The sequence below is a fragment of the Drosophila montana genome, unplaced genomic scaffold (genome assembly GCF_035044405.1).
Source record: "Drosophila montana isolate Dmon_TW-CO22-7 unplaced genomic scaffold, ASM3504440v1 contig_1624_1, whole genome shotgun sequence".
NCBI lineage: Eukaryota > Metazoa > Arthropoda > Insecta > Diptera > Drosophilidae > Drosophila > Drosophila montana.
Genome location: NW_026996559.1, coordinates 2,997,467 through 3,021,990, shown reverse-complemented (window position 1 = coordinate 3,021,990; position 24,524 = coordinate 2,997,467). Strand labels below are relative to the sequence as shown.

Below are 24,524 nucleotides of genomic sequence, written 5' to 3'. Positions count from 1 at the left end.
GTTTATAAAGCTTTAGAACAAAGGCCCTTCCATGTCAGATGTCTACAAGGATATTTAAACTTAAGCGTGCCAAGGCCGTTCTTTTGAATAAATGTTTTCTTTAATTTATTTGATACAAATAAAATTTAAAAATCCTCATCGAGCCTATGCGTTTGATTTCGTCAACAGACGTGCGGTTGGCGTCTCCAGTGTTGGGAATTCATATATTCAGAAGCTGATAAGTAACTTTTATTGAAATCGAACACAGCTGTTTGTTTGTACACATGCTAATGTAGAAACAATTAAATATTTCACGACTGGGCAAAACAATCTTAACAATGTATTAATTAAGGAATTTATAATTGACAATTGAATTTCAGCGCCAATAGAGATTAGAGTAGAGCCATATTTGGGTGCGCGTAATCATTGTCGAACAAATCTTAGTAGAAGGTTTGGTAAATCGATAGTTGAACAATATGGTAATAAGTATCGTATAATCAACTCAACGTAGATACTTCATACATATATTATTAAACTGTCTGGCAACATTAAACACAACAGCTGATGTATTGTTAGGACATAAGTGAAAACATATATATTGATTGCTGCGCAATGTCGAAATTAATTTCATACGCTGCTAGAAACACTTTGCGTAATACGCGCCTTGGTGCAAATCCAATGTATGTACGATTTTGATTTGTCGAATTATTGAAATTATCTTGCAATTTGAATGTTAGCTGTCAGCATGCAACCAGAGATTACATGCACATGGCTGATGCGTCGGCGGCACGTAACACATCTTCAACTCTGGCTGTCGGCTTAACCAAACAGCCGGTGCTCCGGCAGGCAGTGAACACTGTTCCGGTTATGGGACAGATTTCACGGCGCAGCATGTTTATTCAGACACAGGACACACCGAATCCGGAAAGCCTAAAGTTTTTGCCTGGCGTTGATGTGCTGGGCAAGGGAAATACATATGACTTTCCTAGTGGTTCGGCGGCTCATTGTAGTCCATTGGGTGAGACGTGCTCTATGTGATCACTTTATACAATTATATAACTCGCTCAATTGCAGCTAAGCTACTGTTTCGTGTGGAAGGCGTACGTGCTGTATTCTTTGGTGGAGATTTCATAACTATATCCAAGGAAGAAAGTGGAGAATGGGGTCTTATAAAACCAGAAGTTTTTGCTGTCATTATGGATTTCTTTGCCAGCGGCCTGCCCATTATACACGAGGCGCGTCCCAATGCAGATACAGAAATTTTGGAGGATGATGATGAGACAGTTATGATGATAAAAGAGCTCCTGGATACGCGCATACGACCGACCGTGCAGGAGGATGGCGGCGATATTGTTTTTATGGGCTACGAGAATGGCATTGTCAAATTGAAAATGCAGGGCTCGTGCTCATCATGCCCCAGCTCCATCGTCACATTGAAGAATGGTGTACAGAATATGCTACAGTTCTATATACCAGAAGTGGAATCCGTTGTACAGGTGTTTGATGACGCTGACAAAATGGCAAATAAGGAATTTGAGCGCTTTGAGAAGAGTTTAAAGCAAAAAGAGTCAGTTAATCAACCAAATGCGCCTGTCACCATTGGTGGTACACCAAATTAAGCGTGTTATAATTGTTTCTATCTTTAGTAGGTTTAGAACTATATACATAAACATATGTAATTATGTGCATGTATAATTGTTTAAATAGTGTACAGCTTTAAAACGAATATTTTGCCCGTTATAAATGTGTTTCAATGCTCAGTGGGGACGCATTTATTTTACCTCAACGAACGTATGAGTATAATTGCCCTTTTAATTAACTCATTAAACTAAAATATAAATTTTATATATATATATATATGTATTATTATCTACAATTTTTGAATCATATATTTTTATTAAAAATGTAATTCCATATAGCTGTAGTAACTTTAACGACCACAGCAGTGCTGGACAATGCCGATATGAAAATATCGTTGGGGGTACAATTCGTACACATCATTGATAAGTATCGTAATCGATATATATACAACTAGCTGTCGCACACTCATACACAAAACGAACAAGCGCATTAAACAAATCAAACTGTTTCCCAATTGATATTCATAGCAATAATAAAACGTGTGCAACTTAACTGAAACCCACCTTGCTATATCAATTGAAAGCAAACGAGAAACTATCTATACGGGCATTTACTGCAATCAAAGTGTAAACAATTTGAAGCGCTAGTTTCGCAAGCCGCATAGGAAATTGTAAAATATGGTCAGGCTTTTTACACTGAGTGTCTTTTTCAAGGGTGCCAGCGAAGCGCGCTTATTAAAGACCACATCCGACTTGCAGTCCTTTTCATTTTTTCAACGTGGCACAGTCAATGAATTTATGACGTGAGTAGTCAACGCTTTGGGTGTTACGGCGACGGCGCAATTCGCCCACCGCCGTCTCCCCATTACTTGCCCCATTTAACACATATGTTTGTACATTTTGACTTGCATCGCTTCGTACTTTCACAGCTTTGCCTCAAAGACAATTGTGGAACGAACCCAGTCGGCGCTGCGACAGTCTGTTAAACAGGATGCCTACATGTGCCATGTCTATGTGCGGGCCGATAATTTGGCTGGCGTTCTTATCGCTGATCACGAGTACCCGCACCGTGTCGCGCACACGTTAATCACAAAAATACTGGATGACTTTGCGGCCAAAGTGTCGGCCGATCAATGGCAAAACGGTACGGAGGCAACAATTGCATTTGATTCATTGCCAGCGTTTTTGGCCAAATACCAGGATCCCAAGGAGGCCGATCCGATAACGAAAATGCAAACCGATTTGGATGAAACTAAAATCATATTGAAGAACACTATCGAATCGGTGCTGGAGCGTGGCGAAAAACTGGAGGATATGGTTACCAAATCGGAGCAGCTATCCATGCAAAGCAAGGCCTTCTACAAGACAGCGAAAAAGACCAATTCCTGTTGCAGCTTCACCTAAACAAGCTAAGGGCGCAGATATCGAAAAAGGAAAACACCACTTAAAACAGAAAAAAACACCAACAAAATGGGCACGTAATAAACAGCGACGGCGCGGCATTGGCTTAGAATTTGTATGCTTTTTATAACATAAGTTAATTTTATATTTAATATATATATGAAACTAAACTATACTATACATGCATAAGTATTTATACGTATGTATATGCAATGGCACGAATGTGCTGCAACTCATATATGTACGCCCATTATGTGTGTAAAACGTTCAACTTGGCATCTTGTTCTCTGCATGTCTAGGGTAATGGTACAGATAATGTTATATATATATATGCAATTATACCAATACAATTATGATATACATACATTATATATATGCGTATTTTGTGTAAGCGCGTGTCTGTGTGCAATTTAAGAATAATGTGTCTATCTCCTTCGGTTATGTGCTCGCGTCTTTTTTAAATAGCTTTTGTCTTGTCTGCCCGCCGCCTAAGTCGATGTCGATTAATTATTATACGTACATCTTTGTGTATCTATGTACATATTTAGGGTTCTCAATAAGTTTTAGACGCGATGTGTAAGCGACTTTCAACTGCCGAATACTCAACAAATAGCCCTAACGCAAGTTCTGTCTGGGCTACAAATAAAAATTATTATCTCAAAACTGATTGAAATGTTTCAGACACTTTTACGCTTTGCTCACAAAGAAAATAGACTCTCATTTGTAATCACACTGTTAACTGAGTATTGGGCAGTCGGTTTCGTTTTTACTTGCTTATTATTTAATTGTACACGTATATATAATCCCACCAAGCGATTTTAACAATATTCCAATTAAATTTATTCGAAATACTTTTAAAAATACACATTCGTTGCAAATACTCACTTAAAAGAGATTTTAATTACATTTTATCCTATTAAAACGCTAAAAAGTTTCCAAATATTTATGTATATATATTAATATATATATATATATATATGCATATTTTATATTTTAAAGAACGTATATTTGAAATATATTAGTTATGTTTTAAAATGTATTTTAAATACATTTTTGTATGGGGCAAATGCCTTTCCGTAGAACAGAATTTTGAACAGTTTTAAATTCCTAGCAAGAAAAAATTTAATTCCGCACTAAAAGGAATCCTAAGTTTGATACATGGAAAATAAATTTTAATTTCAATTACATTTTGGTAGATTTTAAAGATATTTTCAAATAAATGCTTGTAACAAGTATGCAAAGGCACAAAAGGAATATAGTCTTTATTGTATTCATATAAACACGCTTGTCGTTGCAGAATAAGGAGTTGTGAGCGAAATCGATTCGACAATTAGGAGTAGCAACTGCCCCTCCCCTGAGTATTGTTTAGTGTCGTTTCTTGACATGCATAGCCAAAAGCTTTGTTTTAATCCGTTTGCGATCCCGCGCGATAATCTCCATGCGCTCCTTGATGCTCGTCTGAAAGAAGATCAGGTGCAGAGTGCGGCTGGCTGAGCACAGCTGAAGATGAAACAAATTGACCAGTTATGAAAAAGGAGTTTATTAAAATTTAAGTAAAACTCCCACCTGCTGCAACAGGCGCGCCTTAAGGCGTATATTTGCCGGCTCCTCCTGGTCGAGACTGTTGCCGTACGTCTCCAGATGCAGATTGAGCACGAAGATGAGTGTATCGCGTATAGTCTGAACAATGCGCTGCACTTGCTCGGTTCGGAATAGACGGCGCACCAAATAGCCGCGTGCAGCGGCATTGAGAACAGTGGCGGCTATGTGACGTCGCTGCGTCTTCAGCTCGTCCGTTGACAGCTAGTGATGATCAGAGGGTATGTGAGTGAAGGCGTGACAAATTGTGACTTGTATTAGTAGGTTAAGGTTAGTTTGCTCTTGCTCTTTTTATTAAGCAATCGAATGGGAAACTTTTCAAATTCTTAGGCAATATAATTATGTATATACATATATATATATATATTGGTTCCCAAAGATTGCCCAACGTTGGGCTAAAGGCACATGCTTGGCTTCGATTTGTTTATCAATTACTTCTTGGCCACAAAGCGCTGCTGACGGAGCAAAACAAATCGCATTTAGAGCAAGATAAAGATGGAGAGAGGAAGAAATTTCTATTAGCATACGTTGCCCAAGTCTGGGCGAAGACGCTACTTACAGTCTGACGGCTGGGCGAGCCACTCCGACGCGTCTTTGATATTGTTTGTTGTTGTGGCTGATTGCGTGAATTGCCTTTGGTTCCCGACGATGTCGTCTGGTTGTTGACTTTTCGCGCTGGCGGTGACTTGCCCTGCACCACTGGACTGCTCACCCTCTTGGACCCGGGCGGCTTCGAATGGCTGCGCTGCACTGGCTTTTTAATTCTAGTGCTATTATTGCTTCTGCTACGCAGCGACATTGATCTCGGTGAGCTGGAAGCACTCTGCAGCAGCGGCGGCAGCAGCTCCATCGGCTCCTCGTCATCGTTGTCCACGTCAAAGAGGCGCTTGCGTGCCGTATTTGACACAGAATCCTTGTCCAGCAACTCATCAAATTGCGCATAGCTATGCGGCGTTGTTTCAATTGAATTGAGTGTAACCGTATTTGTGGGTGAGGAGTGTGACGGTGTGGGTAAATCATCTGTGCTTGTGTACTCGGAGATGCCGCTCGGGCTGCGCGCGTCTGTGATCGGCTGATGGGCATATGCGGACACATTTATCTCCGCGCATATCTGTTCGATGAGAAACTTTTGCTGACGATCGAATTCCTCCTGCATGCGACGCTGTTCCTCGTGCTGGTACTGAACCAATTGCTGAAAACGATCACGATGCGCGCTTTTTATATCCTTAAACATCTTTCGCTTGGCCACCGCCAGCTGCTTGCGTTCCAGCTGCTCTTGTTCCACCCGCACGTCATGTGTCTCGTGCAACGCACGTTGCAACAGCTGCTCGAGTTGTTGCTGCTGCTGCTGACGCGCTGTGTTGCCGCCACTTCGCCGTCCTGCCGCTGGCGATTTGTATGCATCGACGCAGCTGGCGCTGGCACTGCGCTGCACTTGTTTCGCCTTGGACTCGACGGTGTCGCGACGCAAATGCGCCAAACTCTGCACTGATGAGTTGCACGCGACATTGGCTGGCAGTACAAATCGGCAGCGAGGTGAAGTTGGCGCTGGAGGAACGGTGGCTGTTGTTGCTGACGGCGGCGGTGGCAGTGGCGGCGGTATGGGCGGTTTTTTGCCTTCGCGTTGCATATGTTCAACGAGCGCCTGTGACGGCTGCTCCAGCGTAAAGGAGCGCGAGCGATGCAATTGCGTCATATTCACTTGGGCAGCGCTCAGCGACGGACTGGTGCTTGAGCGCAGCATTTGCTTATCCGCAGCAACTAGAGCCTCATTCTGCCACAATAATTTGGCTGGCTGTGGCTGCAGCGGCGTCTTCCGGCCCAATCCAGTGCGTTCAAACTGAAGTATGCGGCTGGTTATGTTATTCAGTTTGCGATGCTGTGTGCTCAGGGTGCGACTGCAGCCTCTAGCTGTTGGAGATGTGCATGTGGCTATTGGCTGTTTGACTGCCTGCTGTTCGCACTGTGGCGTTGGCGGATTAACACAAATGGTAGGTATCAAATAAGTTGCTGACGCACTCTTTCGCTCGATGTCAAGCGTTTGGGGTCGACTGCGCGGAGAATTAACTAGATCTAGCAGCATATGCTTCTGTTTGCGTGTGCTGTCATAGATGAAAGTCTCCGTTTGCTGCAGATGTGGCAATCTCTGTGTGTTATCCATGGCGCTGTCGTTGTTTAAGTCGCAGCAGCTGCTGCTGCTGCTGCTGTTGTTGTTACTGCTATGCCCACTGCTTGTGCTGTCGGACGCAGCAGCTTCTTGTTCGCCAATGGTCGATGTTGATCTGACGACATGCGCCTGCCTGTACTTGGCCTCCAGTTCCACAGCTTGCTGTCGCAGCTGCTGCATCTGGTGTCGCTTTTCCGCTGTCATCTGTTTGGGTTTATGCTTGAGTGATGGCACGCCCGCAATTTTACATAGGTACTCACCAGTGGCGGCAATATGGGCTGGCCATCGATGCGGAACTGGGACACGTATTCAGACGGTACTGGGAGTTGATTGGGATTGGCACTGGGTGTGTCGGTATCTGTGTTCTTTAATGACGTCGATATTGTGGCCTCGTTTTGTTCTGTGGCGGCACGCAGCATATCCATCGCCAAGCTGTACAATTGGAAGCCACATTTGCAACAACAAAATGAAAGAACAATTCGATCTATTTGACCCACCTTGCATTATCCATATCCATAGGCAAGTTTTGTTATGTCTGTGCACTTAAAATTTTGAATGTTCTGTTGAAAAATGCCAATCGATTTAGCTAGCGTGCCTTTTTTGCGCGAGAAACGCAACCCAAAAGCAATATTAAAAGCAAACAATTGTTCATTTGTTGTGCGTCCGTTGCTATGACAACTTTCAAGGGCAACTGCGCGCTTTGAACGGCGTCTGCTGCCACATCCAGGCTAACAACAGCAAACCAATAAATAAAAAGATAAAACTAAAAGAAACAGGCAACAACAAAATCTAAAAATTGTTTGGCGTTTGCTTTTGTGTCCCACTTTGTGCATGAGCTTGCCAGCTTGTTTGTGTTTTTAAATTCAATTTTCATTGCGATAAGTTGGCAGCTCTGGCAGCTGCGCGCTCAGTTGGTAAAGTGTATTATTAACATGCGCTGTCATGACGTGCGTCAAGTTAGCGGCGGTGACTACGTGCGTCAAATTAGCGGCGGTGACTTAGCGTCGATTTTTGGTACTTGGTATCGGAAAAGGAATCGGTCACTTTTAAATGCATTTATTTATGTTTTTAAGCACAAAACCAAATAAATTTAAATGCAGAATAGCAAAAAATTAAATTATTTACTATCTACATTCATTTGTTTTGGAATTTCAATTTATAATATGGGTATACCAAGAGATTGAAAAATTAGGTTTCCACCATTCTCTAAATATCTTAATTCAGGGATAATGGCCCCGAAAACCGCATATGCACGATTAAAGCCTATAGTTTCACCTAACCAACCTTGAAAAAATGATAAAAATAGCCCCATACAAAATGACCGCTTGCCCGTGGCACGCATAAAATAAATTTTCCCAAAGATCTTTGAAATTCAATCGTGGTACCAGTGCCAAATGAGTCGGGCATCGATAAGCTTAGAGTCGAGTATTCTTCGACAGGCCATCTACCAACGTAAACTAAATTCAAAAATATGCAGCTGAATAGGGAGGTTTCTTATCGCAAGTAAAAAAGTGAGTTAATAAATTTATTTTGCTTAAAGCATCTAGATATGGGTACTGTTTTTTAGCTTTTGTTAAACTTCAATTAACTAGAAAATAATATTGGACGTCGACATACATACACACGTCAGGCTGAGATACTTTAAATGGCTTCCATCAGTGACTGTGCATATATAGTCGTTATTTGAATGCGAATTCAATCAAGTGTTCAATTTGAAATCAGGGCGATTCATGTCAAGCATGAGAAAACTTAATTACACAAGTTTTATTTTGTTATAGATGCACTCAGAATTTTATAAATCAGCGGTGAGTGGCTTGCAGATGTACTAATTAATCGAGCCATTCGTTTTTGAAAGGAAAAAATCTATATCAAGATGCCGGCTACATTTGGCTTGCTATTTAAACACAATGTTCATATCGAACTGGCTCTATGGAAGCGCACTGTATTCGAATGCATTACCATAATCATAATGCTGATTGTAGTACTACAAAATCCCACTTCACATTCAAAAAGATTGCTCTATAGTCGCAGCGATTACGAGGGAGACAAGACCATCGTATCCCATAAGCTGGATGATCTTAATATACTCACGTAAGCTAAATGCTAATGTTGCATGTCCATTTAATTGAACTTCAAATGTGTCAACTGGCAGGAGTCTGGTCGACTCAAAGCGGGAACAAACCAAATACATGCTAGCCCACTCACCAAATACGAAATTTGTGTCAGATGTGGTCAGCGAAGTGGCCACAAAACTGGAATTGAATGGATCCCTCGGTTTTGATAACGCAGGGGCTTTGCAAAATCAATTCGACGAGCGCACCATACTTGCCGGTGTTATTTTTAAGGGCATTGATGAAAACGATGAAATGGTGCCAAAGGTACTTTCCATTTCCATACGTTTCCCCAGCGAATTTCGTACGCTCAGCCCGTTTCTTACTGAAGACCGTCTATGGCTGACACGGTGCTCTGGCGTTGTAAATCCAAAGCGGGATAATGCCAAGGATTCCGACATTAATCAGGATATTTACATACGTGAAGGATTCCTTCAGTTACAACATCTAATATTTTTAGAATGGTTCCACAAGCTACGAACTCAAAATCCCTCAACTGCTACGGAGCCTCGAACAGAAGTTTTTAATGTACGACTCCGTGCGGCAGACGAACGCTGTTCTACAATGGATCTATACACTGTTCCGTCTTTTCTATTTAATTTTCTCTTTCTGTTGCCATTCATAAATATCATACGGGTGAGTTTATAACGTTTACCATAGAGAGTGTTAAATATTAAACTATTAGACTGATTGGTAATCAACTGTTATACTGTTATTTTGGTAATCTCTATATATAAAACTGTTTGTCCTGACTGACTGACTGACTGACTGACTGACTGACAAATTTATTTTCAAAGGTCTTTGCTCAAATTCATTTGAGGGGTGTTTCGCACTTTTTGGAAAATGCATCCCTTCTTGGTGGAAATGGGGGTCAAAAATTTGGTGGGTGACGTTTCGCCCTCAAATTTTTTTCCAAGTATCTATATGAAAATTCATTTGAGACGTGTTTTTCACTTTTCGCAGAATTCAAACATCTTCGGGGGGAATGCGATTCAAAGATTTTTTGGGCGAAGTTTTAAGTTGTGTCCGATTTGCTTCAAACTTATTTTCAAAGCTCTACATAAGAACTTAATAAATACGTATTTCAGCGATTTGGGAAATTCCACCCGCAAGAGTGGTAAATTGGCGGAAAACGGTTGTATGAAAGTTTTTTGTTAACGATCCGATCGGCCTCAAACTTATTTTCAAAGATCTTTGTTCAAATTCATTTGAGGGGTGTTTCACACTTTTCGAAAAATCCGTTCCTCCTTGGTGGAAATGGAGGTCAAAGATTTGGTGGGTGACGTTTCGCGCTCAAATTCGTTTCCAAAGATCTATAAGTAAAATCATTTGAGACGTGTTTCACACTTTTTAAAAAATCCATCCCTCCTTGGTGCAAATGGGGGTCGAAGATTTGGTGAATGACGTATTGTGTTCAAATTTATTTCCAAAGATCTATAAGAAAAATCATTTGAGACGTGTTTCACATTTTCGCAAAATCTAAACTACTTCGGTGGAAAATGCATTTCAAAGTTTTTTTTGGTGAATTTTAAGTTTGTGGGAATCCCGTCCGATCAGTTTCAAAATCATTTTCAAAGCTTTTTGAAAACATTGATTTTATAACATACAAGTACTCCATATATCATAAAGAGATTTTATTAAATTGGGGAAATTTTCAACTTGTTTTCCATCCGTCTGCCCGTGTGCGTCTTTTTCGCCACTAAGAAAATGAAAATATTACAAATATTTTCGATTAAAATATGTCACTGAATGATTTTTATTGAAGAATACTTCAACTCATCCATAAATGTTGTCATTTCCAGAGTTAAAAAAAAAATATATCTATATCTATATCTATATCTATATCTATATTTATATCTATATCTATATCTATATATATATATCTATATCTATATCTATATGTATATCTATATCTATATCTATATATATATCTATATCTATATCTATATCTATATCTATATCTATATCTATATCTATATCTATATATATATCTATATCTATATCTATATCTATATCTATATCTATATCTATATCTATATCTATATCTATATCTATATCTATATATATATCTATATCTATATCTATATCTATATCTATATCTATATCTATATCTATATCTATATCTATATCTATATCTATATCTATATCTATATCTATATCTATATCTATATCTATATCTATATATATATCTATATCTATATCTATATCTATATCTATATCTATATCTATATCTATATCTATATCTATATCTATATCTATATCTATATCTATATCTATATCTATATCTATATCTATATCTATATCTATATCTATATCTATATCTATATCTATATCTATATCTATATCTATATCTATATCTATATCTATATCTATATCTATATCTATATCTATATCTATATCTATATCTATATCTATATCTATATCTATATCTATATCTATATCTATATCTATATCTATATCTATATCTATATCTATATCTATATCTATATCTATATCTATATCTATATCTATATCTATATCTATATCTATATCTATATCTATATCTATATCTATATCTATATCTATATCTATATCTATATCTATATCTATATCTATATCTATATCTATATCTATATCTATATCTATATCTATATCTATATCTATATCTATATCTATATCTATATCTATATCTATATCTATATCTATATCTATATCTATATCTATATCTATATCTATATCTATATCTATATCTATATCTATATCTATATCTATATCTATATCTATATCTATATCTATATCTATATCTATATCTATATCTATATCTATATCTATATCTATATCTATATCTATATCTATATCTATATCTATATCTATATCTATATCTATATCTATATCTATATCTATATCTATATCTATATCTATATCTATATCTATATCTATATCTATATCTATATCTATATCTATATCTATATCTATATCTATATCTATATCTATATCTATATCTATATCTATATCTATATCTATATCTATATCTATATCTATATCTATATCTATATCTATATCTATATCTATATCTATATCTATATCTATATCTATATCTATATCTATATCTATATCTATATCTATATCTATATCTATATCTATATCTATATCTATATCTATATCTATATCTATATCTATATCTATATCTATATCTATATCTATATCTATATCTATATCTATATCTATATCTATATCTATATCTATATCTATATCTATATCTATATCTATATCTATATCTATATCTATATCTATATCTATATCTATATCTATATCTATATCTATATCTATATCTATATCTATATCTATATCTATATCTATATCTATATCTATATCTATATCTATATCTATATCTATATCTATATCTATATCTATATCTATATCTATATCTATATCTATATCTATATCTATATCTATATCTATATCTATATCTATATCTATATCTATATCTATATCTATATCTATATCTATATCTATATCTATATCTATATCTATATCTATATCTATATCTATATCTATATCTATATCTATATCTATATCTATATCTATATCTATATCTATATCTATATCTATATCTATATCTATATCTATATCTATATCTATATCTATATCTATATCTATATCTATATCTATATCTATATCTATATCTATATCTATATCTATATCTATATCTATGTCTATGAAAGTTTTTTGTTTACCATCCGATCGGCCCCAAACTTATTTTCAAAGATCTTTGTTCAAATTCATTTGAGGGGTGTTTCACACTTTTCGAAAAATCCGTTCCTCCTTGGTGGAAATGGAGGTCAAAGATTTGGTGGGTGACGTTTCGCGCTCAAATTCATTTCCAGAGATCTATAAGAAAAATCATTTGATACGTGTTTCACGCTTTTCTCAGAATTCAAACTTCTTCGGGGGGAATGCGATTTAAAGATTTTTTGGGCGAAGTTTTAAGTTGTGTCCGATTTGCTTCAAACTTATTTTCAAAGCTCTACATAAGAACTTAATAAATACGTATTTCAGCGATTTGGGAAATTCCACCCGCAACAGTGGTAAATTGGCAGAAAACGGTTGTATGAAAGTTTTTTGTTTACCATCCGATCGGCCCCAAACTTATTTTCAAAGATCTTTGTTCAAATTCATTTAAGGGGTGTTTCACACTTTTCAAAAAATACGTTCCTCCTTGGTGGAAATGGAGGTCAAAGATTTGGTGGGTGACGTTTCGCGCTCAAATTCATTTGCAGAGATCTATAAGAAAAATCATTTGAGACGTGTTTCACACTTTTCGCGGAATCCAAACTTTTTCGGGTGGAATGCGACTCAAAGATTTTTTGTGCGAAGTTTTAAATTGTCTCCGATTTGCTTCAAACCTATTTTCAAAGCTCTACATAAGAATGTAATGAATGCGTCTTTCAGCGATTTGGGAAATTCCACTCGCAACAGTGGTAAATTAGCGTTATACATATATCTATAAAAAAATGTATTGGTATGTTGGGAATACATAACTGATATTTCCGTTCCCTGGTAAATTAAAAAAAATTCAGCTTAATCTTACACCCTTTGGACTGTACGTTTATCATCGTTCAGTCAGTTAGCCAGCCAATCAGGACAAACAATTCTTTATAGAAGAAGTGGTTACGGTGCCGACAAGAACTAATATTCAATAATTTTCTTACAGAATATTGCCGGACAACTGAAGGACAATGTTATGACGCATCAATGGCACTACGGCTATCGGTTCATGTTACAATACTGTTGTATTGTCCTCGTATTGATGATACGCCTCCTGGTTCTGGGCCTTTTCGTAATGCTTGTCACGTTTGTAAGTTGTTTAAATAGGCCGATTTATATATGCATATGCCCTTTTGTTGATTCTGATTGTGTTTTGCAGGTATGGTGGTCGGTCGAAGATGCCATCTTTTCTGGATTAGCATTGATTCTGATGATTTTCTTTGTACTGATCTTCACATTCGAGCTGATCATAACGGGCATTGTGTTTGCCAAGATCTTTAAAAACGTAATCAATGCAGTGCTCTTTGCAGTCGTTATCTGGCTGTTTAACTATGCTGTTTTTGGGGTAATCCTTAAGCGGTATTGGGACGTACATGGTCACTATGTGCTCTTCATACTGATGGTATTCTTTAGCAACCAGATACCGTACAGCATGCAACTGTTTCATCGGATAATTGATGAGCCAAACACGATCTCGATCTATGATATTGTTGCACTCTTTATATCTGCCATTGTCTGTGCACTGATCTACGTAGCATTGCTAGTCCTCATACAGTGGCGAGTGCCAGGACGTCTAATCAGCCGGCGTATGTTGTATAAAAGGCGGCGCAAGGAAATTGAAATTGATAATACGCTAATTCATCTGGGACGGTTACCGAGCTGGCACAATTTCGAGTTCGGCGATGTGGGTAGCAAGGAACTAATCCGATTGCGTCATGTATATACAACGCATGCCACCTCGGAGCGAAAGATTTTGAAGAATATCTCAATGCGCGTCTATATGGGTGAGGTCTATGTGCTATTGGGTCATATTGGATCCGGTAAACTGACGCTGCTCCGCGTCATATGTGGACTCAAATATGCGATACGCGGCTCTGTGCTTTATATGGGAGAGGATTTTTATAGCGATATGAAGAAACATCGGAAAATTGTCGATTTCCGCAGCGAAGAGAATGGCCTTTGCCCGCATTTGTCTATAGAGCAGACCATTAACTATCACGTGCGATTGAAGCTCAGTAGCCAGAACTTCGATCGTTACAATCTGGAGCGGAACAAGTGGATTGAAATGCTCGAGACACATGTCGATAATCGTCGTACACGAATCAACAATCTCACCTATGGGGAACGTCGTGTGGTCGCACTTTGCTGCGCCCTCGCTGGCGATACTAAGGTAATTGTCTTCGAGGAGCCCACCCAGGACATGACGGCACGCGAGGCTCAGGTATTTTGGAGCATTATAGCCATGGAGAAGGAAGAGCGCGCCTTTATCATTGCCACTTACAGTATTGATGAGACCGAGGCCGTAGCTGATCGGATTGGCATCCTTAGCATGGGAGTTTTGGAAGCCAGCGGAACCCCTTTCTTTCTGCGTGCTAAATTTAGTAGCTGCGTTGAGCTGGTAAGTCACAAAGTCTGTCTGTCCCTCCGTCCTGGAGAATTGCGATTTGAAATATATATTTTCTTATATCATACAAAAAACGAGTTTATCATTTGTCGATTTGCGACATGGTTTTTAAGCATAATACGAAAATCATAAGGATTATCATCATTCATTATCGTCATTATCGAAAATCATTCAGTACATTGTGTTTTATAGTTAATATGTTTCGCTTCCTTTGTGAAAAGCCCAACGTCTGCTGCTCTGAGCTATTTTTTAGGCAGCTTGTGAAATAACAGAATAGTCCGACTGGGACTGCAGCACTTAATTTATTTCATTACATATTTTTAAAAAAAAAAAAAATTAAAATTAAATTTTTTTGAATAAGCAAAAAATTTATTTAAGTTATTTCTTATTGGGTTATTACTCCAGCAAAATGATCAACTTGAATCTTTAATCGTATTTTGGAAATCAATTTCGTTACGTTAAATCAGACAATTCACCCACTTTGCGACGATTTAGCTCCTTTTTAAAAGATCATCCCTTTATACTTGAAAAATTATTCACAAGCATTCGAACTAAGTCCTTCTAAAAGTCAGCAACAGTAACGTTAGCATGCCATAATAATTTCTTTGGTATTTTGGGCAGGTGCTTATCAAGAAACCACATGTCCCGGATGGACCCATCACAGACTTTATTGCCCTGTACATACCATCAATAGAGCCAGAGAATGAAATCGGTGATACCTTGACATACAAGATTGAATCTGAACATAGGCCGAGATTGCAGAAGATGCTGATACATTTGGAAAACGATCGCAAGAAGCTGGGCATTGAGAATATACGAGTTGTGGGCTCCGAGATGTCCGACATTTACATGAAGCTGGTCACATCGTTTCGGCTGCAGCAGCAGTTCATACCAGATGTCAGTAAGTAAATCGATAACAGCAACATACTTGTATTCGTTAATCGGTTGTTATCGCTTGTTCGCATCAAACAGCGCAAACCTTTAAATATGCCGTTGTATCGAAGAAGCAACTGAGAAGGCAGCAAATGCGTGCCATGTTCTATAAGAAAATGATCCATTCGGCTCCAAATGTATGGCCCGTTATAATGATATTTACTTGTTTTATACTGATTGTGATTATAACGCGTCTGGCCATGGTGTTGGATGTTCCAAATGCGAGAAGCAATACGATACCGGTTGGTTTTATGGGAGAAGAGAAGTATTTAAAGAACATACCAGATATCAGGGAGTGTGGCTATATAGACATCAAATCGATGGCCAAGATACCTACGTATAAGAAGGCTAATGCGATATCGCGCACCTTTGATAAGGACTCGTTTGCCTGCGTGAAGGGTAAATATAGAGATGACTTGGGCAAGAAAAGCAAACAGAACAGCTTGGGTGCCGTTGAGCAAAATGGTGAGCAGGATATAAACGGTTACATTGCCCAGGATACTTTCCATTCAGCGCCCATGATGCTTAACCTACTGCACAACATAATAATACAGTGAGTACCGATCCGATATTCAACTGATCTGATCCATTGTTCAACTCACATCACTCAGATTATCGTATACGAATAAGACAGACTTTAAGGCCCTGGTGGACAGCCATCCGATGCCCACGCCGTTGTCCATGAAGATCAATCTGCTGGACAATGAGATAGCCCATATCAATGCACCACTGGCCATTGGCTGTATTTTACCGTTGGTCGTATCGGTTTTCATCATACCTCTGGTGGAGGAACAAGTGAGCCAGATGCGCATACTCCAGCTGATCGCGGGCCTGGGTTTGCAGGTCTTTTGGGGTGTCAGCCTCCTTTGGGATTTCTTCACATACTTTATATATTCGGTTATAATTGTGATTATTGTGGCCTGTACTAACATTGGTGACTTTGGTATCTATGAGAACTTGCTCCTCCTACTGCTTATCACCGTCTATGGCCTGGCCGCCCTGCCGATCACCTATGTGCTATCCATGTATGTTAACGGGTCTATTGTGCGCGCATTTCTTGCCTCTGTTGTGTTTCAGAGCCTCACGGGTCTTGTGCTCTATATTGTTTACTGGGACGTTGCCAATAGCAATGTCATATTCTTCTATGGTGCCTGCATGTCGCCCGGGTTTTCCCTTCTCGATGGGATTAGCAACATCTACATACGGTGCCTGGAGAAGCGTTTGTGTCTGACCAAGTGCGATGCACTAGAAAGTTGCACACCTCAAAATATGCACGAGCTGGTGCCCCGTTGTGAATGTAAGTAATACGGTCCCCAATTACTTTTACGCACATATGCTTTAGATGCCACTGACCCACAGTTGACACTTACTTCAAATGGGCCGATACTGGAATTTTACCGGCCTTAACATTCATGATGCTAGCGGCACTTATTGCACTACTCTTAATATTCTGGATCGAGTTGCATCGCAAGGAAAAAAAGTTTCATACGTCAAAAAAGTAAGTGGGTTAACCAATTACATATGCTTTTTACTCATGTGAGACGGTATTATAAGTACCCTGGTATTATTTTATGGACTTCCCATAGCCAGTATTTATTGAAAATCAGCAACATAAGACTCATCTATGACGCGCTATAATTTAACTAAATTTATTAAAGTAATGTCTGCGATTATGATTTAAAATGTATGATACATTTAAACATTTTAAGGGGCAATAGACTTTCTAAAAAGACGGAATAAGATTGAAAGAGAGGCGGACATGACTTGGAATACAAACACGTTATGGTTCCTTCTGTGTGATTCAAACAGACTCACAGCTATTATTACCCCTTATACCTATTTTATTGAAAAGACATTTTAGATTTTTTTTTTTGTATATTGTATTGGGTCAAAAATAGCATATTTTTATTACAACACAGTTGGCTTGATGTTTCGCCAAGCCTGTTTAAGTCCTCAATCTTTATCGTGGACAAACGTCAAAAGCGGCTTTTTTGCACCCCTGAACCCTAATTGGTGATCAGGAAGGATGGCCATCTGATCCATGAGCTGTGCAAGTCGGGCGACAATCAGTATTTCGCAGACGTTCGACAAGGAAGGCAGGACATTGATCAGTGGCCGGCTTGCCAGAGTTATGGATCATATGGATCCTCGCTAACTTCCACTGGTGAATGTTTTTTATACCCTGAACCTATTAAAAATGGGTAAAAAGGGTATAATGTATTTGTGAAAATTTATGTAACAGGCAGAAGGAAGCAACTCCGACCCCATAAAGTATATATATTCTTGATCAGCATCAACAGCCGTGTCGAACTAGCCATGTGCGTCTGTCTATCCGTCCGTCCGTCCGTCCGTCCGTCCGTATGTAAGTATGAACGCAAGGATCTCAGAAGCTATAAGAGCTAGAGACTTGAAATTTAGTTGTAGGTCCTCCCAGTGCCCGCGCAGATCGAGTTTGTTTCCTATATTCGATAACTTGCCCCGGGTCCAAGTAATCGAGACATATCGATATCGAAATCCTATTTTTGGGCAATTTTGGTGAAATATATGAGCTAGAGTCACCAAACTTGACATCTAGCTTCTAGAATAGTATATACATATGTATATATCAAGTATCTTTCATTTTATACCTATCGCCACCTCCGCGCTACCACCACAAAGCTATAAATCAAGTTAATAGTCCAACTTGTATTGCCCACTAATTTAAGCCCCAATTTATATGCAATTGAAAATTTCATCAATATCGGTTAAGAAACACAGAAATGATTAAAGAAAACGTGTTTTGACTTTTCTCCTATCAGCGACAACAAGCGCAAATTCTGAGTCGGAGTCAAAAGCATCTAAAAAATGTTTCTAGGGGCTGGGTTTCTGCATGAACCTGTCATTAAATGCTCAGATGCATTTTTTTAAGAGTTCGACGCCTTTGTCCTTCTACGATTTAGTTGGAAGTCGATATCCCCTGTAAAATATACAGTCTAGCAGCGAACTCAGGCAAGCTCTTGGCAAGATCTAAATGATGACTTGGGCGAGTCCTTGCAAATGCCGCGGTTTTCGCGATGAAGTCTCTGCCAACACACTAAACATTTTGCCATCGATTTTTGATTCAATATTTCAAGTCTTGAGGCTGCCATTGAAACAACTTGCGGTTCCCCAGCTGACGCGTGTAGCGCATTGCATGTTTTGCCTTCGACTAGTTCTGAAACGTTGGGGCACTCGGCAATGCCTGCTTCACTAAGTTTTTAAGTTTTAATTTATCAACGAAAAATTAAATTTGGTAGATTTTAAAGCTTTAAAATGCCGATTTCGTTACAGTAAATGTACCATTATCGCCCACTGCACGCAACGTTAATTAATGTGTACATTTAATTGGCAGCTCGTGTATTGGACATTTAAACTAAAACGTATATAAGGTCATTGACAAAATATGGCCTTAAAGTATTAATAAACATAACATAAACAGGCGGGTTTTACTAGGAGATACCCTAAAAAATGCGCTAAGCCACCCTTACAAACATACACAAATGAGTTTCTTACAATTTTGAGGAAAAGGACGGAGGTATCTAAAAAAATAAAATATTCTGGATCTTTGTGTACTATAAGTCTGCATATTAAATGTTGTTCCAATATTTCTTATAAGCTACGATGCGTGTTAAAAAAAACAGAATTTCGATAAGGATCTTTATCGATTGCATGGAAATGGGCAAGGTATCGATCATTTGAAGAAAACTCGATCTGCGCGTGCACTAGGATGACCTACGTTCAACATTACAAGAGTCTAGCTCGTGTAATCTCGGAGATCGACGCTGTCATACATACGGACAAACGGACAGGGATAGATCGACAGGGCGGGTTGTCTGCTTAACAGGAGTGTCCGCCTAACAGAGGTGGAGTGGCTTTGGCCTGTAATGGCCTATAATGGTTTACGCTCAAAACGGGTGTCCGCCTAATAGGAGTGTCAGCAGTTTTCACTGTAGTTTATGGGCTCAAAAATGATTCCTTCTGCCTCTTATATACATTTCCACAAGACCAACATACCTTTATTTTGCCCATTTTCAATAGGTACAGAGTATAACAAATGAAAACGCGTTCAAAATAAGCTGTTCAATTTTGTGGGGAATGGAGAAGATATTCAAAAAGTGAAATATTTTTCGATACAGGGTATAATAGTGGACCGTTTTGTTAACTTTTTCGTATTGATCTCCCGCTGCCTCTCCGCTTGTGTCTGCTTCACCAAAACCATATGCCGAAGTGTATTTATGCTTCGGCTTGATAGATTACTTTTACTTACTCAACATAATTGCGCTTTGCGTCTTGGTCGCGAAGACAGCTTCTATAAATTGAATAAACTGCTGACCTCTCGCAATTGTGTTTTGATAATGCTTTTGATTTTGTGCTTTTTGCTGGGGCTTTTGTTGGCATCTTCGACATTGCATTCCATTCGCCTTCGATAGCTCAGTTGGTAGAGCGATGGACTGTAGTTAATGGGCACATAGAGTGCAATATATAATATATAGATATCCACAGGTCGCTGGTTCGACTCCGGCTCGAAGGAATGATTTTTTTGTTTCCCTTGCAAATATGTTATTAGTCTCTGCTTAATGCATTATTTAATTTGAACAATGTAGAAACATCAATTTAAAAACGAAACATTAAGAAACTTTATAGCATAAAAGGCGAGAAACCCCGATGAGCTATTAAAGAGTGTGTGATGTTGTGCATGCGTGTTTCAAAATACGAGTACGAAGAGAAAACCTCCTAGTCGGTCACTCTCGATTCGAACGCTCTTACCTGTTTGAATATGGTTCGGATTTGGTTTTGGGTTTTTGCGTAGCCGATTCAGTTAGGCTCAAAACTTGTTTCCAGCTGTGTCTAGTCGATACATCTATATTTCTTGTGGAGTTTATTTGTATCAAAAGTTTTCGGCGGTTCGGTCAATAGTTGAAATCATATATGTATCTCTATATATGAAACTGTTTGTCTTGACTGACTCACTGACGAATTGGTGATCAACGCACAGCCCAAGCCGTAAGAGTAAAGAAGCTGACATTTCCACTGTAGTTACCTTATGTGATGGAGGTGCACTTTAAAACGGGGTTTCGGGAAATTCCACCCGCATGTGTGGAAAAATCGCGAAGAACGTTTGTATGAAACTTTTTTGTTTACCATCAGACTCAGAAACATTTACAAAGATCTTTGTCAAAATTTAGCTGAAGGCTGTTTCATACTTCTTGGAAAATCAATGCCTTCTTGGTGGAAATGGGGGTCAAAGATTTGGTGAGTGACGATTCGCGCTCAAATTCATTTCCAAAGATCTATATGAAAAATCATTTGAAACGTGCTTTACATTTTTCGCAGAATCTAAGCTGCCTCGGTAAAAAGTGCGATTCTAAGACTTTTTTGGAGAAGCTTAAAGTTTTGTCCGATTTGCTTCAAACTTATTTTCAGAGCTCTACATAGGAACTTAATAAATACGTGTTTCAGCGATTTGGGAAATTCCACCGGCAACAGTGGTAAATTGGCGGAAAATGTTTGTATGAAAGTTGTTCATTTACCGTCCGATCAGTGTCAAAATCATTTTTAAAGCTTTTTGAGAACATTTATTTTATACGTATATATAAAAGAGTGGTATATATAGTTTATGTTTGAAGCGCTAAGTTTTATTCCTAGCTCGAATCGGCATCAAACGCTTTCGTTTGGGGTTGATTTGCTGTTTATGTTTTGGGTCTTGGGCTATCTCAAAAGTAATTTTCTTGAACCAAATTATTCTGCCGACCGTATTGGTTTAAGGCAAGATGCATTGCAAAATTCATTTGTAATTTCGGGCTCGAAGCGGTTCTGTTCGAACCCGGCTTGCAGCCATAGTCCGGTGTAATTTAGCATTAATTTAATTTTCATTTGTCCCATAGACTACTTGATATGCGCACCGCTACTTATCATTTCGATGATAGTGATGTGGCTGATGTGAAGCAAAAGATTGCCGATGCGGACATGAGTAAATGCAAGCAATCGGTGTTTCTGGTCGATCAGGTCGAGGGCAAGATTCCGGTCAGGGGCAACAAGGTCAATACGGTATCATTTGCGCTAAACAAGTGAGTAAACTATGTCCATGGCTTAACGAGCATCCATTTGTCCATTCTCCCTGCCAGATATATGAGCATGGGCATCTTTGGGCCCCGCAACTCGGGTAAAAGTCATCTAATGCGGCAGCTGGTGGGTGTAGATGGATTTGCCTTTGGCGAGATTTACGTAAGGGGCCTGGACTTCAAGTACGATCTTGACACCATACTCGGTTATGTCGGCTACTGTCCTCAGCATGCTGGCTTGACGACCTAACGCCGCGCGAGCACATCCGTCTCTTGTGCATGATACGGGGCGTGACGGAGAACAAGATTAGCGAGAAAATGCATGATATTTGCCTTATGCTCAACATGACCGGCTGGATGCATCGCAAATGCGGCTCCCTGACGCCGGAGAAGCGCCGCAAGCTAAACGTTGCACTCTCGCTGGTTGCCTACAATAAGATATTCATACTAGATGAGCCCACCTGCGGCATGCCGTCGACTACACGTCGCGAAATCTGGAACATTTTGCGCTACTTACGCTACTGCGGCAAGACCATTATATTTTCCACCAACGATGAGCTGGAGTGCAAGGTACTTGCCGACTTTATAATACTATTCCAGGACAGTGAAATGCTCGCAATTGGCAGCATGCAGTACCTGCGCTACAAGTACAGCCACGGTTTCTATCTGGAGGTGCGGCTTGTACGTGACGGAGCCACCGTACAGGAGTCGGAGGCCAAGTGAGTTTTCTACCAGACATTTGAAATTGACTCAGCTGATATCTTTCATCCATAGCCTGCGCAAGGATGTTGACAATTTGGCGCGATTTATTAACTTTCTACATGATAAATCGGAATTGGTGTAAGTAAGGCTTAAAGTCAATATCTTTTTTTGTTTTTGATTTCAACAAGCTCACTGATATGGAAATTGCCATTATTTGTTTTTATGAGTATAATATATATTTTGATTTTTACTTCTACTAATTTTTGCAGCGGCCGTTTGCATAACTGGTTCAAGTATTATATACCTGTGGGCCACATAGTCTACTCGTTTCTTTATGGCGCCATGGAGAAGAACAAGGTGCGCCTAAATGTGAATGACTATTGCATCTATCAGGCGAGCATGAATGTTGTAATTGCCCAGGTGCAGGAAACGCGGGCCGAGCTGAAGCGTCGCATGTCGGAACCGGAAACGCCACTAAATGATACTGAAGAGAGATCAGATAGGAAATACACAGGCCCACTACACTATACACGCTAAATTGGGAGCATGTATGAGCATATTTATTTTATATCCTTTTCTACGTCAAACTAGCTACGCATGAGTGTAGACTGATATTTTGTAAATATAAATTGGTGGTTTTGGATTGTGAACACCCAGAGCTTCGGTATACCATGGCAGGCTGGTTCGAAACAATGCCTCGACATTATCTTCGGTTTTCGAATCGGGTGTTCCACATCTGTGAACCCAGCGATTGGTTTAAACCTTAGTTTGATTCTTTTTTCTTTCAACTTTGTATAAAATATTTCTGTTTTTATACCGTGAGCACATCAATCACCAGTAAGAGTGCTCTGATCGGGAGTGTACCAAAGCTTAAGGCTCTTCCGTTAAAAATGAGTTCTTGCAAATATAGGGTGGAATGGAGAAGATATCCAAAAGAGAAATATCAAATATCAATGAAATGTAGGAGCTACTGTTCGACGGAAGAAAGATCGATCACAGGCGTCCATCTGCACAGCAGGCTTATCTGGCGGTCCGACATCATAGTAATACCCTCCGCAAGGTTATAAAAAAATCGACGCAATTAACTGAGCCAGTCAACGAGTTACTATAACTATGGTAAGACGTAAAGGAAATTAATTGTTTCCCAATGACAGTCATTTGAAGAGCAATTATCATATGCTATAGACTTTTTTCAAAATTATACTTAATCGCCGAATCATTGTGGCAAATGATTCGCTAATATAAACCCTACAATGAATACGTTGACTCCTTATCCTTATAAATATTGAAAATTCATGGCATGTCTTTTACATTCTGTTGAATATTAGTAAAACAGGTCAAAATGAATATTTTATGAACATGACTTTACGTTTTTGAATATACTATAGCAGTTCGACTGGGAATTTCAGGACGGTTCACATATGTTCACGCAGCCGTGCGACCAAAATTGATTTTATATTTAATAGTTTGTAATTTGCCGATAGAGCGATGGGCGTGTAAGTAGCAAATGATTAAAAAAGCAGTGCTTACGTGATTTTCAAGTGTATCTGACATGATTAGGTGCTTTGGAAGTGCAATAAATTATTTAATTTGATCAATTAATAAAAGAATAATTCAATTATTTTTGGGAAGCCAATTTGACCGTTGCGTTCAAGTTTTCATATTTCCAAAATGTGGTCACTCTAATCGAGAACATCTGTCGATAAACGATAGTCAATTGACTCTCTCAGCTGACAGCAAGCACGCAAAACACAGCCTTAATTTCTCACATCTGTTTTCTATTTAGTTATAAATTTCTCTTGGTTAAATTGTGCTGCGAGC

The 24,524-nt window shown here is 38.8% G+C and overlaps 4 protein-coding genes and 1 non-coding gene across 7 annotated transcripts; 4 read left to right on the top strand and 1 right to left on the bottom strand.

Moving 5' to 3' along the window:
* The first annotated feature begins 499 nt into the window (after positions 1–499).
* On the top strand, positions 500–1,723 carry LOC135440709 (NFU1 iron-sulfur cluster scaffold homolog, mitochondrial). Its single transcript, XM_064700031.1, has 3 exons — positions 500–659; positions 717–997; positions 1,054–1,723. Exons 1-3 carry the CDS (start codon positions 592–594, stop codon positions 1,596–1,598), a joined length of 894 nt encoding a protein of 297 aa, XP_064556101.1. The 5' UTR covers positions 500–591; the 3' UTR covers positions 1,599–1,723.
* Positions 1,724–2,003: 280 nt separating this feature from the next.
* On the top strand, positions 2,004–3,840 carry Ykt6 (YKT6 v-SNARE). The gene is made up of 2 exons (XM_064700032.1): positions 2,004–2,362; positions 2,489–3,840. The coding sequence occupies exons 1-2, from the start codon at positions 2,238–2,240 to the stop codon at positions 2,961–2,963; spliced, it is 600 nt and encodes a 199-aa protein (XP_064556102.1). The 5' UTR covers positions 2,004–2,237; the 3' UTR covers positions 2,964–3,840.
* Positions 3,841–4,180: 340 nt separating this feature from the next.
* Cp110 (Centriolar coiled coil protein 110kDa) lies at positions 4,181–7,536 on the bottom strand. 3 transcript variants are annotated; one of them, XM_064700020.1, is made up of 5 exons: positions 7,224–7,532; positions 6,987–7,158; positions 5,119–6,930; positions 4,527–4,763; positions 4,181–4,460 (listed from the first exon to the last, which is right to left on the bottom strand). In XM_064700020.1, exons 1-5 carry the CDS (start codon positions 7,241–7,243, stop codon positions 4,326–4,328), a joined length of 2,376 nt encoding a protein of 791 aa, XP_064556090.1. In that variant the 5' UTR covers positions 7,244–7,532; the 3' UTR covers positions 4,181–4,325. The 3 variants fall into 3 exon arrangements, with proteins under 3 accessions (XP_064556090.1, XP_064556091.1, XP_064556092.1); XM_064700021.1 differs by lacking the exons at positions 4,181–4,460; positions 4,527–4,763 and adding an exon at positions 4,825–5,014 and having other exon boundaries at positions 7,224–7,536; XM_064700022.1 differs by lacking the exons at positions 4,181–4,460; positions 4,527–4,763 and adding an exon at positions 4,825–5,011 and having other exon boundaries at positions 7,224–7,535.
* An 899-nt stretch (positions 7,537–8,435) lies between these two features.
* Positions 8,436–23,469, top strand: LOC135440702 (ATP-binding cassette sub-family A member 2). The gene is given in 13 exon segments (XM_064700019.1): positions 8,436–8,817; positions 8,879–9,473; positions 13,531–13,674; positions 13,744–14,982; positions 15,610–15,889; positions 15,961–16,474; positions 16,533–17,218; positions 17,281–17,419; positions 21,825–22,007; positions 22,065–22,240; positions 22,243–22,720; positions 22,776–22,841; positions 22,973–23,469. Coding segments are annotated over 13 exon segments (4,986 nt in total). The 5' UTR covers positions 8,436–8,599; the 3' UTR covers positions 23,241–23,469.
* TRNAY-GUA (transfer RNA tyrosine (anticodon GUA)) lies at positions 20,360–20,470 on the top strand. The gene is made up of 2 exons: positions 20,360–20,396; positions 20,435–20,470. It is a non-coding gene; the product is annotated as a tRNA-Tyr (tRNA).
* Positions 23,470–24,524: the final 1,055 nt, after the last annotated feature.

Bases quoted from the DNA above. Each gene is read 5' to 3' on its own strand.
- Cp110 (XM_064700020.1), bottom strand. From the start codon at position 7,243: ATGGATATGGATAATGCAAG. The intron at 7,159-7,223 runs GTGGGTCAAATA...CCAATTGTACAG, and splicing joins ATGGATATGGATAATGCAAG to CTTGGCGATGGATATGCTGC. The intron at 4,764-5,118 runs GTAAGTAGCGTC...GATCATCACTAG, and splicing joins GCTCGCCCAGCCGTCAGACT to CTGTCAACGGACGAGCTGAA.
- Ykt6 (XM_064700032.1), top strand. From the start codon at position 2,238: ATGGTCAGGCTTTTTACACTGAGTGTCTTTTTCAAGGGTGCCAGCGAA. The intron at 2,363-2,488 runs GTGAGTAGTCAA...GTACTTTCACAG, and splicing joins ACAGTCAATGAATTTATGAC to CTTTGCCTCAAAGACAATTG.
- LOC135440709 (XM_064700031.1), top strand. From the start codon at position 592: ATGTCGAAATTAATTTCATACGCTGCTAGAAACACTTTGCGTAATACG. The intron at 660-716 runs GTATGTACGATT...TTTGAATGTTAG, and splicing joins CGCCTTGGTGCAAATCCAAT to CTGTCAGCATGCAACCAGAG. The intron at 998-1,053 runs GTGAGACGTGCT...GCTCAATTGCAG, and splicing joins GGCTCATTGTAGTCCATTGG to CTAAGCTACTGTTTCGTGTG.